This window comes from Bos javanicus, chromosome 9 (assembly GCF_032452875.1).
Source record: "Bos javanicus breed banteng chromosome 9, ARS-OSU_banteng_1.0, whole genome shotgun sequence".
NCBI classification, from domain to species: Eukaryota; Metazoa; Chordata; class Mammalia; order Artiodactyla; family Bovidae; genus Bos; species Bos javanicus.
The window spans coordinates 85,732,682-85,748,750 of NC_083876.1; the positions used below are offsets into that span (position 1 = coordinate 85,732,682).

At 41.7% G+C, this 16,069-nt stretch overlaps 1 protein-coding gene and 1 pseudogene across 1 annotated transcript in view; both read left to right on the plus strand.

Annotated features, from left to right (window-relative positions):
- The window catches only part of SASH1 (SAM and SH3 domain containing 1), a 190,111-nt gene that overhangs the window by 115,574 nt on the left and 58,468 nt on the right, over window positions 1–16,069 (plus strand). Inside the window, exons 6-8 of the mRNA XM_061428249.1 lie at window positions 2,046–2,132; window positions 4,533–4,645; window positions 11,866–11,967. Of these exons, the coding sequence (XP_061284233.1) occupies window positions 2,046–2,132; window positions 4,533–4,645; window positions 11,866–11,967 (302 nt within the window). The remainder of the gene's footprint in view (window positions 1–2,045; window positions 2,133–4,532; window positions 4,646–11,865; window positions 11,968–16,069) is intronic.
- Window positions 6,029–11,859, plus strand: LOC133254472 (lanosterol 14-alpha demethylase-like; annotated as a pseudogene).

Sequence of the window (16,069 nt, forward strand, 5' to 3'; positions counted from 1 at the left end):
CCAGGCAAGAACACTGGAGTGGGTTGCCATTTCCTTCTCCAGTCTTTAGGGTAAATCCTTCAATTTGGAGCTTTTGAACGAAAGATTATGCACAATTTAGATGATCTGTAGTTTATTTCCTTGGTTATAAAATCGACTTTTCTAATTTTGTCACATTTTATTCTGTTTTGCTCCAAGAAAGTCTGGCAAAGTAGTCATAATTAGGAGCGTAAGTGCTGAAGTCAGTCTTTGATTAGGATTTGAATCGTGACTCTACCAGCTGCCTAGTTATGACCTCGGGCAAGTCGCTTGTCTCTCTAAGCCTTGGTTTTCTCATCCACCAAATGGAAATAGGAATACATCATATGTTCAGCGTTAGTGAGCATTAAGTGAGATATGCCATTAGATACAAAGTGGATATGGTCAATGCTGGAGATTGTTAGGTCTTGCCATTTTTTTTTTAAAGCTGCACACCCATTTCAAAAATATTAAAATGGGAGGAGAGGAGAGTATAGCTTACAAGAAAGTGAAAGTGAAAGTCACTCAGCTGTGTCCGACTCTTTACGACCCCATGGACTATACAGTCCATGGAATTCTCCAGACCAGAATACTGGAGTGGGTAGCTGTTCCCTTCTCTGGGGGATCTTCCCAACCCAGGGATCGAACCCAAGTCTCCCGCACTGCAGGCGAATTCTTTACCAGCTGAGCCACCAGGGAAGCATAGCTTACAAGAGAAAAATCCTATTCTGAGATTGCCTGAGAGAGAGGTATTACTAATCCCGTTTCTGCTGCCACCTTTCATGGTTGATACTTGCTGTCTTGTTTAGCCCAAAGGCAGCAGGCGCCTTCCAGATGCTGAGAGCAGAGGCAGCCTCAGGCCCCGGGCTCTGGTTTCCCTCCAGTGGTCCTGGGGGTTGTCAGAGCGTAGTGAGGGCATCCTGCTTTGACAAATGATGCCCTTAGCATGGGAGCCCTAGGCATGGGGTTTCCATGGGTCTGTTTCATGCTGCACTGCCTGGCACCACCAGTCTATACCATGGAAGCCAACAGCACGTCACTCCACAGGGCCCTGTTTCCAGTGGCCGTGGAGCAACCGGACCCCAAACGGGTGATGAAGCCGCAGCTTCGGGTGTGCCCTGTCCCTGAGAACAGATAGGGCTGCCGCCGCTTCATTTGATTTTTAAAGAATAAAGGGCCACCCTGTTCTTTCCTTTTCCTCACTTGACCCCTCTCCTCTTGCTTTTTAAAAAGTATTACATGTTCCTGAGGATCACAGGCCGACCAGACAGGAAAAATGTCTACCATGACAGTGAATTTGTGTTTCACATCAAAGTCACCCAGAACCATCTGGGAAAGATGGAGGTGTAGGGGGGCGTGTCTAGTTGGGAGATGTCACAGCAGGGTGGCAGTTTGCTTTTCTCATCACGGCGCCCTGGGTGAGCTGTAGGTAGGTCACCAGGTAACCTGAGTATCAGAGAGGTGGGACTCACACCCCGCCCATGTCATAGCTAGACCCACACCAAAGGGAGAAGGGTGGGTCAGCCCCACAGACCTGTGAAACCAGCCTGACTCACCAGTGTGCCCAGCATACATCAACCATTCTGTTCTCTTCACAAAGCTGGGATAACAGAAAAAAATCAAGGGTAGATCAACAACAGAAATAACAACAAAACAAAGTTAACTTTTTAAAGCATCCTATTTGTGGTTCAGTTGAAATCATTGTGGCTGAGACCAAGGGGGGAAACTATACCACAAGACAAGGCAGAATTAGACACAGTAGTTAAACAGACATCAAAGTGAGTATAAGTATGCATGTTTTGCCTGCTTTTTTTTTTGATGTTTCTTTATTTCTCATCTTAACTCCATTGTACCATTTCTTGCTCTTAGGAAATTTGCATTTCTTTTAAACAACTTTATAGGCATTTCTAAGTCTTTTCACAAAACTGAAAGAGAAAAACTGTCTTTTTTTGTGAAATCAAAGTATTCTGACAAGCTTTGAATTGTAAGGAAGAGGTTACTTTGGTTATTAATGAATTTATTGCTTGTGCCTTTTATTTTTTTTAAAGGAAAGGGAGATTGGAAGAAGAAAAATAAGTATTTCTGGCAGAACTTCCGAAAGAATCAGAAAGGAATAATGAGACAGACTTCAAAAGGTACTGTAACACAGCTGGCGGACAGTAGGTCCTTTCAGCTCTAAAATGTTAAGACGTTTGGGCTGCTAATCTAAACGGATGCTGTAAGTTAGAATAAGTCATTGCATGTGCCCATAAACTGTTCAGCTTTTCTGACATTCCTATCATTACTTTAAGACTTCATCCCAGTGGGTTTTCTTTTTTTCTTTTCTTTTCTTTTTTTTAATCAAAGAAAACAAAATGGAAAGAGTTCACAGCCCTTTCTTTTCATAGATCTGACAGCAGAGACCAAATCTTTCCTTTTCTCAATCACATCAACCTCAGGGAGATCTTTCCTGGCCAAGATCGGCCCTAAAAGGGTCTAGAAAGTCTTGGCGTTTGTTAGTTTTGGAGCCTCCCCCCTGCCCTGCCACTTGGGGCCTTTGCAGTCTTCTGAACTCTGGTGCTTTTCTGTGGCAGGGACAGTTACGGGGCTGTTGCCCCTGGAAACACTGTCTGATGGGCTGACATCATGGGAATTTGCCCAGGCTGCTTTGTGAAGGGACTCCTGCCCTCCTCTTGGCCATGTCTTTTGTTGTTGTTTATATAGTAAGTAAATATGTCATCCCTTTGAGGCCCAGTTATATAATTTATGTTTCTCCAGCATTCAGACAGGGAGGGGAAACAAAGCTACTTCCAGATTCCAGTCTGGCTGGATAAGGTTATCATTAGATGAACATTTTTAGTTGCTCACCACTGGCATGACTTCTTTTCTTTCACGAAATCTCAGTGTCCTACCCTGTGCAGAATACACAGTTATTCATACACACGGAAACGAGAAACACAGGCAGCCTGTATGCCAGGGGCACACCTGGTTCCTTGGCAGTCGTCAGTGGGCTTATTTAAGTTGTCTTGCTCTAAGGGAGTTATACTTAAACATTCACAGTTTCTCCTTTTTGGGGACACACCCAGCATCACTTGAGATTCAAAGTAAACCCCAGATTCTAACAAAATCTTATTTAGAAAGGAAGAAAAGGAGAGAGACAGCGGGAGGAAGCCAACAGTTCATCGGCTCACGTGGATTTCTTTTTAAACCCAAGCAACTCCCTCCACCACCGGAGGCGTTGCAGATAGTAAAATGAATCACCGCCAAGGCTCTCTCTCCCCTTACCTGGCACACACCATCACTCTTCTCGCACAAGGGACTGAGTGGCGAAGGGAACTTGAGCGGTGTTTCTGGACTGATTGATTACAAAATGGAAATGAGATAAGGAAACACAGGGGAACATAAATTCCAAGGTAGGTCCTGACCGCGATGCATTCCCACAAGTCTGCAGCCAGACTCATTTAGTCCGTAGTGCAGCATCCTGATGACACCGATGGTGGTGATGTGTGTGTGTGGGAAAGACGTGGTGGAGGAGAAAGGTGAGGGGTAAGAACTCCAGCTACATGTGACACACGTCTGCGCCTGACATAACCTCCCCACGCGCTGATCAGAGGCACCTACGCCAACGTGGCTCTCGTATTGAGAGCAGATGGCTATGTTCGCTTTTCAGGAAAACTCTGCCAAAGGATGCTAATCGAGGAGTTCTCTTTCCCTCTGCAGTTCTGGCTGCCTTCAATTCCAGACTGGAAGTTGAGTTCCCCTCACAGGGTGGCAACATATTTATGACAGAGGCACTTGCAGATATCCACATAGATAGTACCTTTCTTCTAATGAACTGAAAATACTTCACGCCTGTGATTATATTTACTTGTACATGTCCCCTGAGGAACACCAGTCAAACTGTTTTATAAAAATCTAGGCTTTTACCTACTCCTGTATTCTTGCCTGGAGAGTTCCATGGAAAGAAGAGCTTGGCGGGCTGCAGTCCACAAGGGACGCAAGGAGCTAGACACAACTGAGTGACTAACACACTTCACAGGCTTTTACCAGGCTGTGAGCTTTGCTCTGCGGCAGACACTGTGACCTTCAAGTTCTCTGTCTTGAAAGAGAATTCTCTTCCCATCTTCCATAGAAACATTTTCTTCTTGTTAATGTTTGAACTGGAAGGACACAGACAACCCTTGTCTGAAGAAGCCCAGGAGTGCTTGTCTCCTCTAACTGGATCTTTAAATTGGGTCTCTGCCTGACTGGTCACTCCAAACTCCCTGTTCGTCTTCTTCCAAAACTCCTCCACTATACCCTCTGTCACAAAATCTCTGATCATTTTGAAGGATTTGTTTCCATGGTAACATCCATATGTTCCTGGAGCTGTTTTCCAATGAGACGGGCTCACTGGCTTCCCCAAATGCAGCCCATTCCTGCTCCTGTGGCTCCATCAAGAACAGGGTCCTGAATCACATCCTTTAGTCCTAGATGACACACAATCAAGACTGGCATCCTGTTTTATCTTTCTGTTATCTTTCTCATTCTTATTGTTTTTCTTCTTTGATCTCTAGGAGAAGATGTGGGTTACGTTGCAAGCGAGATAACAATGAGTGATGAGGAACGGATTCAGTTGATGATGATGGTCAAGGAAAAGATGATCACCATCGAAGAAGCGCTTGCTCGGGTAAGAGTGGATGTCTGGTTTACATTTGTGAGCACCTGACCTCCTTACATTGAAAAATGTTGAGGATGGCTATAGACTAAATGTTTTTGTCCTACCCCCATCCCCCCAAATTTATATATTAAATCCTAATTTGGAGATGAGACCTTTGGAAGGTGATTAGCTCTTCAGAGTGGAGCCCTTATGAATGGGATTAGTGAGCTTATAAAAGAGGCCACAGGGAGCTCCTTTACCCCCTTCCCCTGTGTGAGGACACATGCTGTCTGTGAACCAGGAAGTCAGGCATCATCAGACACTAAATCTGCCACCTCCTTGATCTTGGACTTCCCAGCCTCCAGCACTATGAGAAATTTCTGTTGTTTATAAGCCACCCGGTCTATGGTGATTGGTTATAGCAGCTCAAAGAGACTAGGACAGGGGCATCAAAGGGTAAATGGATAGACTGATAATGATAGATTACTCAGTAAACACCAAGGAAAAGTTAAACGGAACCATTATAAACGCTAGTTCTAAAAGAAGCCTTCCACAAATTAAACTTTGAATAAAAAGACAAGCTATATCTCTAAACCTTAAACTTTTGCTTGCTTTCATTTCTAAGTAGATATTAATTACAGTTTATTGTGTGTGTGTGTGTGTGTGTGTGTTGCTCTGAGTTAAATTAGGCGTTAAAAGAAGCCTTTAGGACACTGGAGTAGCATTTATGATAGCAAGATAGCAGTTCCTACGAGATTTCCCACTTTGTTGCCCAACTAACTGACTGATTAATTCTTGACTTTGACTTTGAATACTTGGTTCACATGGTAGACAAGTCATAAATTAGACAGATTTAGAATTTCAGGTCACTAAGGAATCATTGAGTGAGGTATGACTTTACCATTAAACAGAATCTTGAAGGCATGAAACCTTGAAATAGTGACAAACATACTGAGAGATTGTTTAATCACTTAAGTCGTGTCCGACTCCTGCGACCCCATGGACTGTAGCCCTCCAGGCTCCTCTGTCCATGGGATTTTCCAGGCAAGAATACTGGAGTGAGTTGCCATTTCCCTCTCCAGGAAATCTTCCTGACACAGGGATCGAACCTGGGTTGCGTGCATTGGCAGGCGGATTTTTTACTGCTGAGCCATCAGGAAAACCCAGCTAAATATATAGAATACCCGACTGTACACATCAGTAATTTAAGAAAACCTTTAATATGTTGCTGAGACAATCCTCGGGGAAAAAAATGCCTGAGGGCAGTGGGAGGTGGGACCTGTCCTAGGAGACCTGAGGTCTAAGGTCACCACCAGATGCCCGCCTGCCGGCTTTTCTCGCTCTATTGAAGAGGAGCAGGGGTGATCTCAACCACCAGCATCCCTGGTGGGCTGAAGCTGTGCTGGGGCAGTGATGAAGAAGGTGACAAGTGACAACATCCTGTCCATGCTGCTGATCACCTTCACCTGCCCTTCACCCTCAGTCTGGTCTCCCACTGCCCCACCCACCTTTAGCCACCAACCTAGCTGGGGCAATACGTCCACCGTACATCTTCTCTACAGTGCCATTCCTTGAGCGTGGCATGCTGCTGCTGCTGCTAAGTCACTTCAGTCGTGTCCAACTCTGTGCAGCCCCATAGACGGCAGCCCACCAGGCTCCGCCGTCCCTGGGATTCTCCAGGCAAGAACACTGGAGTGGCTTGCCATTTCCTTCTCCAATGCATGAAAGTGGAAAGGGAAGGTGAAGTCGCTCAGTCGTGTCCAACTCTTAGCGACCCCATGGACTGCAGCCTACCAGGCTCCTCCGTCCATGGGATTTTCCAGGGAAGAGTACTGGAGTGGGTTGCCAACTTGGAAAAAGTCCAGTTGAATTCCTAGAAAATGCATGTGAGAAACACAGACCTATATTACCATATTTTACCATGGTGGGCAAGTTGTGTCCTTACAGTCTGGGGAGTGATACTGTTACATGCCTTGTGTAGTCATAAAATGGAAGCTCTGAATGCAGAAGCTGTCTGCTCATCCTGACAGCATCCGTGTTTGGCTAGAGAGTTGCATAGCATGCATCAAACTCAGTTTTCTTGGAGCAGCAGAAAATGTTAAAAGCATCAACTGAGTTAACACAGTCAAAAGTTAACACTGTCAACTTGAGGGGCACGTTTCTATAATTGAAAAGGAAACAAAAGAATACTTTCAAAGTTGGGGAGGAAAAAAAATTAGATGCTCTTTCTGAGCTGATACCTTTATCAGCTAGCCGTTGTTTGCATGGAGTCAAACCAGGAGTCAACTCCATGAAAAGGTGGCACAGCTGTGTGGACGTGGATGGAGTTTTAGTCCTGGAGCCTGGCTGTTGCCAGGCTGGCTGCCTTTGCCTATAGAATAGAGCCCGTCAAGACACCAAGAATGTTTTCTATAAGGCAATCCAGAAACAGATTAAAGAAAAAATTGATAACATTTTCCAAGCTTTATTAGATTTTGCACACAAAGGTGGGTGTCCTTTGACAGATGATGAAATAGCAGGGGACCTTGTTGGCCGGCTCTTGGCAAAGCAAGATACATTCTTGGCTTCTGGCATCTGGATGGGCTTCCTTTTAGCCAGAGACAAAACAAGAAAAACCAAGGATCTGCCTCCTTTAGCTTATGATCAGCTCAAGGATCTAAGTTTATTTGATCACTGTATAAAAGAAACATCAAGAGTTAGACCTCCTATAATGACCATGATAAGAATGGACTTTCCTGACATCAGACATGTGTCTCTTCCACTGTCAGTCAGAGACTAAAAGACCCATAGGTATTTAATGCTTTTCTGTTACTAAAGAATTATTACAATCTGTTTCAGAGAGTTGTCTAATTCTGTTTCATAAGACATTCTGCAAGAGGTTAAAATATTTGCATTTTTAAATTTTTATGTGTTTTCACATTCAGCGTAGCTAAGGAGGAACTTGGAAAATAATGTTAATAATTAGCTCCTCCGATTCATTTTTTGTATTTGAATTTTCTAAAGTTATGCCCCTTAAAAGTTTATATAAACTAGCTAGTAAATATCTGTGGTATTCAGGGCACTGACTTGCACAGCCCTTGGGGCACGTGGAACACAGTTCAGAGTTCCTTAAACACTAGTGTACTTTGAGATATATTTCAAAGATTCAGATTAGTTTTATCATAAGTCTGCATGCTGCTATTTAGACACAATTAAATGCACAGTATAATTAATGTACTGTGATCATTTTACCACTCTTTAGATAATATTGCACAGCCTTGTTACAGTTCGAGGAATTCAATTTGAGCCTGTGTTTGCAAGATGGTGATGTGGTCCCTGTGAGAAATTTCTAGCGTTGGTCTTGACTTACTAAGAAGGTGTAATTTTTCTTTGATTTGTTAGGAGGTATCTAATAACGTGTGTCCCGATTTGTTGCTTGATGTAGTTTGTTATTGTTGTGCAATGTTATTTTTGTAATGTTAATGAATTTAAGTAATTAATTGGAAAGTTAGGGGCAAAAACTGACCCCTAGGTAGAAAGTCTAGACGTTAGTTTTGACAGGACAGCCCAGCAGCAGGAGAGAAGGTTTTCTCTCTTCTGGGCTGGGTGTATCACCCGGTGTTCCTGTATCAGGGCAACTTTTAAAGTGAAAGTGAAAGTGTAAGTCACTCAGTCATGTCCCCACTTGTGACCCCATGGACAGTGGTCTCCCAGGCTCCTCTGTCCATGGAATTCTCCAGGTAAGATTACTGGACTGGGTTGTCACGCCCTCCTCCACGGGATCTTCCCCACCCAGGGGATGAACCCATGTCTCTTATTCTACTGCATTGGCAGGAGACTTTACCACTAGCACCATATCGGGGAAAATTTTTCCCATGTTCAAATGAATACAATTTGGCCCACGGTCCTTTGTTTATATGGATTTGATCTGATTGATGAGTATTTACCCTCTGTGAAGAGTATGTCCATGATTCACCTTCCCAAAAACCCAGTTGTCAATACAAAGATAAAAATGAAAAAGGTTGCAAGGAACTAATATGTGAAACACCACTGTAAGTTGCAAAAGCATTTAAAGAGAATGAAGTTTACGAATTAACTCTGTGTAAGCAGTGTGTGATTTAAAAAGACAGCAGCTTAACTTAATGATTTTTATTTTTTTGTTAACTGAATAGTTCCTTCAAACTGTTGACCCTGGATAGTTCTCCTGAGAAGGGTGTATGCCTGAGTCCGTATCTATGGTAACTGGGAAATTGGGTAACAGTTTTTTTTTCTTTTTTTTTAAAAGGGAGTCTGGGCATCTGATATACCAGAGCATGCAATTATGAGCTGAGAACCCACATATATTATTGAATCATTTCCTTGTAGCAGCTCTTGCACATCAATCATAGGAATGTGGGCAGCTAAAGGCTCATGAAGAGAGGCCATAGGAGAGCAACAAAGTGATTGAGGGTTTTTTTAAAAATAGGTCTCGTGGGCTGAAATTGGAAAGGATTTATCTCAGAAAAGAAGCAGAAAAGAACTTATTCACTGTCTTCAAGTATATGAAGGATTATTAAACAGTCCATCTTTAGGATGTACTGAACAGGGTTTTGTTTTCATCTCTACTGAGGAGAGAATAAAAGGAAATGAATGAAGCTGGAGGAGACTTGGATTAAATATAAATGTTCTTTATAATAAGCACTCAGAATTGGGAACATTTTAGAATTGCTCACCATGAAAGTCTTTACAATAGGATAAGCATTAACCTATTAAAGATGGCCATCCCTCTAAGAATCATGTCCAAGACTTCAAGTATGAGAAAACTACAAGACTTGGGGAAAATGGGATGTGAAGGTAGTCGTTCCTCCTGAGATAGACAGATGGACAGACACCAACACACATGCTCACACACACACTTTAAAATGCCATTATTTAAAAACTCCCAGAATTAAAGTAAAGCTCCATAACTTTGCTTTAAAATACGCATGTTTCTCAAATGAACATCATCAAGTGTCTTTGGGAGCAGAGTGGATTATAAAAGAGTAACTATGTAAATAATAACCAGGCTTTTTTCATTGTAAAATATTAAAGATCTTGTTTTTTTTGTTTGTTTTTTTTTAAGTTAGTAAGTTAAAAATCAAGGCAAATTTAGATAGAGCACAAATCTGAATGTTTATCAGAAGCACGTGGGAAATTCCCCTGTGGTCCAGTGGTTATGACTCTACCCACTCACTGCCAAGAGCCTGGGTTCAACCCCTGATTGGGGAACTAAGATCCCACAAGCCATACAACCAACAAATGATTTTTTTTTTTTTTTAAAGAAAGAAGAAGCACATGTACTCTTAGGCTCCAAGATAAATGATGGAAATGGACAGATAGCAAAAGAAAAATGTTGTCTGTTTATGATTAACTGGGGAGGACTTCGTTTTGTTTTCCTAAAGATGAACTGCTTATTTAGTGCCTCAGGGAACTTGGGGCTAATGTTGAGTAAAGTGTGGCAGGGACCCTGAAAAGCAGACGATAACCTCCCTTTTCAGAGGGCAGCTGTTTTGCTCATACAGGAAGAATAATGCACTTCTGGAAAGGAAGAGCATGCTAGTATGTCACTTAAGTGTATTATAGAGATTAGAGCATATCAATCCCCCTAATACACTACAAAGATTAAAATAATATTAAGTGCCTGAATAGCAGAAGTTCAGATGTCCAGACCTGATGTGAACTTTGAGCTCTCTGAAACCACACGGGTGATAAACATGTGTGTATGTTAGTCACTTAGTTGTGTCCGACTCTTTGCGGCCCCGTGGACTGTAGTCCGCCAAGTGCCTCTGTCCACGGAGTTCTCCAGGCAAGAATACTGGAATGGCTAGCCGTTCCATTCTCCAGGAGATCTTCCCAACCCAGGGATCAAACCCACGTCTCCAGCATTGGCAGACGGATTCTTTCCCATCTGAGTCACCAGGGAAGCCCGATAATACCATCATAATAAGTATATTATTATTGCAAAGGGTGCAGTGTGTTAAGCTTGCTGTGTTATCTTACTTTTTCTAATAATAGTCCTGTGAGACAGTTTATTGTCATCACGTTTTCCATGTGAAGGAACTGAAGCACAGGGAGGTTAAGCTATTTGGGAACCCTTACTTGTTAATATTGTCTGCCTTACCCAGTCCATTTCCTGTCACAAGTGTGCACAGAGAAAAATTTCAAAGTAGAAATAAGGCTTTGGAAGTTTGCTTTTTTCCTAGTAGAATGGCTTTGCTACATCCACATAGCTCCAGTGGTAAAGGACGGTCCTGGTACCATCTCCTGGGCTATTAGGTCATATTGTTTCTGTTCTTTGATGTCTTGATTCATGGACCGTGATTTGATCAATATGTTAAATTTGTACCTAAAAACCACTTTATAACAGAATTTTAACGCAGCGACAACTTAATTGTATCATGCAGATAGCTAAATTTCTACCTGTTTTTAGGAAAACACCTAGAACTTCTCACATTGCCATTCAGAAAGCTTGTTCATCTACTTCTGCTAGGTTGCTGCTGCTGCTGCTAAGTCGCTTCAGTCGTGTCCGACTCTGTGCGACCCCATAGACGGCAGCCCACCAGGCTCCACCGTCCCTGGGATTCTCCAGGCAAGAACACTGGAGTGGGTTGCCATTTCCTTCTCCAATACACGAAAGTGAAAAGTGAAAGTGAAGCCGCTCAGTCGTGCCTGACTCTGCTAGGTTACCTTGGTTAATTTTCTGTAATACCTCATTTGTCAAACTTTAAATGTCTCTAAACATATTGTTCTCTCATCCAAAGGATCCCAAATAAATCCTGTAACATTTGTTAGATGATAACATTGAACTGAACTCGAGGCAGTCAGGACAAGCAAGCAATTTTTAAAAATCACTCTCCGGCTTCCACCTGTTTTACTAAAATATCCCAGGTCTACACCTTGTGTGTTCTACAAGGAGAGGTAATCCAGAGGCCAGACTACAGACAAGTTCTGTTATCAGACTTCCAGTTAAACTGAGAAAGATGAGTCTTGATGTTGGAGGGTGTTGGAGAAGGAAAATCAAGGTTCTTTTTGGAATACAGAATACAAGGAGTCTGTTGTGTCTCTTGGTTTGATTTAGATGAAAACCTTCAAGACAGGGCTTGTATCTTCTTTCTGTTTGGGGACTTTTGGCTTTGGCTGGCACTTGGTCACCAATAGCAGTGTGAAGATGGTGCCCAAAGTATTCTTCTGCTGCTTGGTAGACAGTCTGGGCCATTATTTCCGTTTCAGTCTTCCGTTTTCTCTTGTTGCAGCTCAAGGAGTATGAGGCCCAGCACCGGCAGTCCACTGCCTTGGATCCTGCCGACTGGCCGGACGGTTCTTACCCAACATTTGAGGGCTCATCAAACTGCAATGTAAGTTTACTGTCTCATTGAGCATCTTAACCGCTTCTACTAAAAAGGGACAGCCTCCACCATTTTAGCCTTTGGGCTTCTTTTTGCGATTACCACCTCCCACCTGGATCTGAAAAGAGGCGTCTCTTCTGAGGTGTTATTCTTTTCTTTACCTGATAATCTGCAGTTGGAATAGTACTGTTCATGCTGGTTTGTTCATGCTGCTTTATTATGGTCAAGTACAACTTAAAATTTACCATTATAAGCATTTTAAGTGTTCAATTCAGTAGCACTAGGTACATACACTTTGCTGTACAACCATCTCCTCAACCCACTTCCTGAACTTTTTCATTATCTGACACAGATATTCCATAACTCTTAAACAGTAACTCTCCATTCTCGCCCCACCTTCTCCAAACTCCTGGCAACCACATTTTACTTCCCATCTCTATGAATATGACTAGTCTAGGTACTTACAAAGTGCCTATAGAAGTGAACTCATACAATGGTTGTCCTTCTGTGTCTGGTTTATTTCACTTAGCTCCATGTTTTCTAGACTCATCCCTATTACAACTATACTAGAACTTCATTCCTTTCTATGGATGAACAATATTTCCACTGCACATGGATACCACTTTTGTCTAATTTCTCTGTTTAACTTTCTGAGGCGATGCTATTCTGTTTTCCACAGCAGCTACACCATTTCACGCTCTTGACAGCTACATGGAGGTTCTCATTTCTCTGCTTCCTCACCAACACTTTTGATTCCCCCCCAGCCATTCCAAATGGGTATAGAATGATATCTCATTGTGGTTTAGATTTGATTTCTCTAGGGTCTAAGATTTGGTTTCTCTAATGTTTAAGCATCCTTTTTTATGTGCTTGACCATTTTAATATATTCTTTATAGAAGTGTTTATCAAGTTATTTGCCCATTCTTCAATTGTGTTTTTGTTCTGTTGGTTGTTGAGTTGTAAGAGTTCTTTATATACTCTGAATATTAATCCCTTATATGGTACATAACTTGTAAATATTCTTTCCCATTCTGTGAGTTGCCTTTTCACTCTTTTTGTTGGCCATGCCTCGTGGCATGTGGGATCTTAGTTCCCTGACCAGGGATATAACTCGTGCAGACTACCAGGAAAGTCCCACCTTTTTACTCTCTTGATAATGTCCTTGGAGGTATTAAAGTTTTAAATTTTGAAATCTAATTTGCATTTGCTTTTGGTATCATATCCAAGAAATCATTGCCAAATAATTGTGGTAAAGATTTTCTTTTAAGAGTTTACAGTTTTAGCTCTTAAGTTTAGGTCTATGACCCATTTTAGGTTACTGTTGGTATATGATAGAACATATGCATCCAACTTCACTGTTTTGTGGTAGATTCCTTGTTTTCCCAGAACCATTTGTTGAAAAGACTGTCCTTTCTTCATTGAATGGTTTTAGTACCCTTTTTGAAAATTAATTGACCGTATATGTAAGGGTTTATTTCTGGGCTCTCGTATTTTATTCATTGGTTCATATGTCTGTCCTTTTTGATTAATGTTGCTTTGTAGAAAGGTTTGAAATTGGGATATGTAAGCCTTCCAACTTGGCTCTTTTTCAGACTGTTTTAGCTATTAAAATCCCTGGAGATTCCATATGAGTTTTAGGCTGGATTTTTCTATTTCTGCAAAAAGAACCATGAGATTTTGATAGGGATTGCCTTGGATCTGTAGATCAGTTTGGGTAGTATTGTCATCTTAACAATATGAAGTCTTCCAATCCATGAAACAGGCTATCCTTCCATTTATTTACATCTTATTGGTCTTTCAGCATTGTTTTGTGGTTTTCAGTATTAAAGTCTTGCCTCCTTGGTTAAGTTTAAGTATTTTATTCTTATTGTTATTTTTACATATGATAACATTAATTTCCTTTTCAAAATGTTCATTATCAGTATATAAAGATGGAACTGACTTTCATACATTAATTTTGTACTCTGCAATTTTGTGGAATTTCGCTATTATCTCCAGTAGAGTGTGTCTGTGCCTGTGTATAATCTTTAGTGTTTTCTGCATGTAAGACCATGTCACCCAAGAACAGAGGCAATTTCATTTCTTCTCTTCCAGTTTTGATGCCTTTTATTATTCATTTTAAAGTGACCAAAACAGTACTTCCCAAGAGTTCCACCAAGATCATAGGAATTAGAGTTCCAGAGTTTCAAATAGACATTTCATGGTGTGATCATCAAACTTTATGACATGAAAATGAAGGGAGTTTGCTTTTTTTCATCTCTTACACAATGATTTTGTTTATTAGGACATTTCTTCCTTAAATTCTGGAAACAACTTGCCTCCATGTTTTCAGTCTCTTGTTTCCTCTTGTTAATGCTCCATACAGCCAGTCATCTTTCCAAAATATACACCTTTTCTTACATTCCTATGTTTCACAAAAGGCTGAGGAGCTTCCCAGGTGGTGCAATGGTAGAGAATCTGCCTGCTAATGCAGGAGACATGGATTCGATCCCTGGGTTGGGAAGAACCCCTGGGGGAGGAAGTGGCAACCCATTCCAGTATTTTTGCCTGAAAAATTCCATGGACAGAGGAGCCTGGCAGGCTACAGTCCACCGAGTCACAAAAAGTCGGACACGACTGAGTGACTAAGCTTGCATGCATGCACAAAAGGCTGATGGTTTTCCAGTTTTACAAGATAAATTTCAAAATTTTTGGCAGACTCAAGACCCTATGTGATCTGGCTTTAATCAGTTTCTCTACTCCCATCTTTCATCCTTTGCCCTAACAGCCTCTACTCCATCCACACTGGAGCCTGCATGCGTTACTGATCAGAACTTGTATTTTCATGCTCTCTGCTTTAATTTGTGCATTTCCTGAAAGGTCTTCCTCCATATTTTCCAGATAAAAATCCATGCCTCCTTCAAGGTGACGTCCAGCTGCCACCTCCTCTGAAACTTTAGCATCCTCGAGTATATTTTCATAGCTTTCTGTTCGGCACTTTGTTAAATTAGCTTGCAACACAAAACCTAACAGGTGTCCTGGAGTATCTGAATTAATTGTCTATCAACCTCCTTGAGGTTGAAATTATGAGCTCCTTGAGCAAGAAAGGCATGCCTAGCACAGTGTTCAGCTCCTATAGCCTGTTTGAGAAATATTTAGTGCACAAGCTTGTATTTGAGTGGTCATTCTTCTTGGCTGCTTTTAAGAGCTTGTTTTATGTCTTCCAACTACAGACTCAGTCTTTATACTTGCTTTGCATTTAAGTAACAAATGATGGCATATCTATAGTAAATATAACCCTCCCACTATCTTCTTGTCCCTGATTTCCTAAATCAAGCACCAGATTCCATTGCAACTAAAGCAAACAAATAGACAAACAAAAGGCCCACAGAGTTATTCATTTGAAAACACTGCATGTTATGGTGTTGTGTGCAAGGTTCTGAGACTTTACCATTTATAATAATAAATGTGTCATATGCTAGCCAGCAGCATGTCCTAGGACTATGAGGTCATCAAAGGAACCATATCTGTGGTTTTCAATGCATCGTTTTGGGTCTCTTATCCTCTAGTTCTAAAGACTAACAAAATATAAATGTAAATCATGAATCCAAAGAATCATGAAGAATAAATACCGTAACTTGGGACTCTTTGTGATTCAGACCCAACTCGAAGGAGAGAGATCACAAAGCCCCAGTCATCCCTAGTGGGTCCTTTGGTGTCCATCTCACTGGGTACTGTCCTGATTAATAGCATCTGCATCAAGGGAGAGGTTATAAGACTTTATCCATTCAGAGAAACAGGACAGTGGTAGAACCTCACATAGTTAGATGGCAAGGAGAGAAGCTTGTCTCATTTAGGAAAAAGTTACTATAAAACCAGTTGCTGAGAAAGCATTATATTAAGTATTGGTTTGTTGAGCCCCTTTCAGAGGGTAAATCACAACCATCACCTTGACATCGGCTGTCAGAATGAAACGGGTACTTCTTAAACGGGTACTCTCTGGCGCATTTGTTTGTTCACTTCGGTGACATTTGTGGAGCACTTGGATGTGCCACTTTGTGCTAGGTGTTCAGGTTGCAAAGGTGAAAGGGGAGACTCTGCCGCCGTAGTGTTTACGATGCAGAAGTTAAAA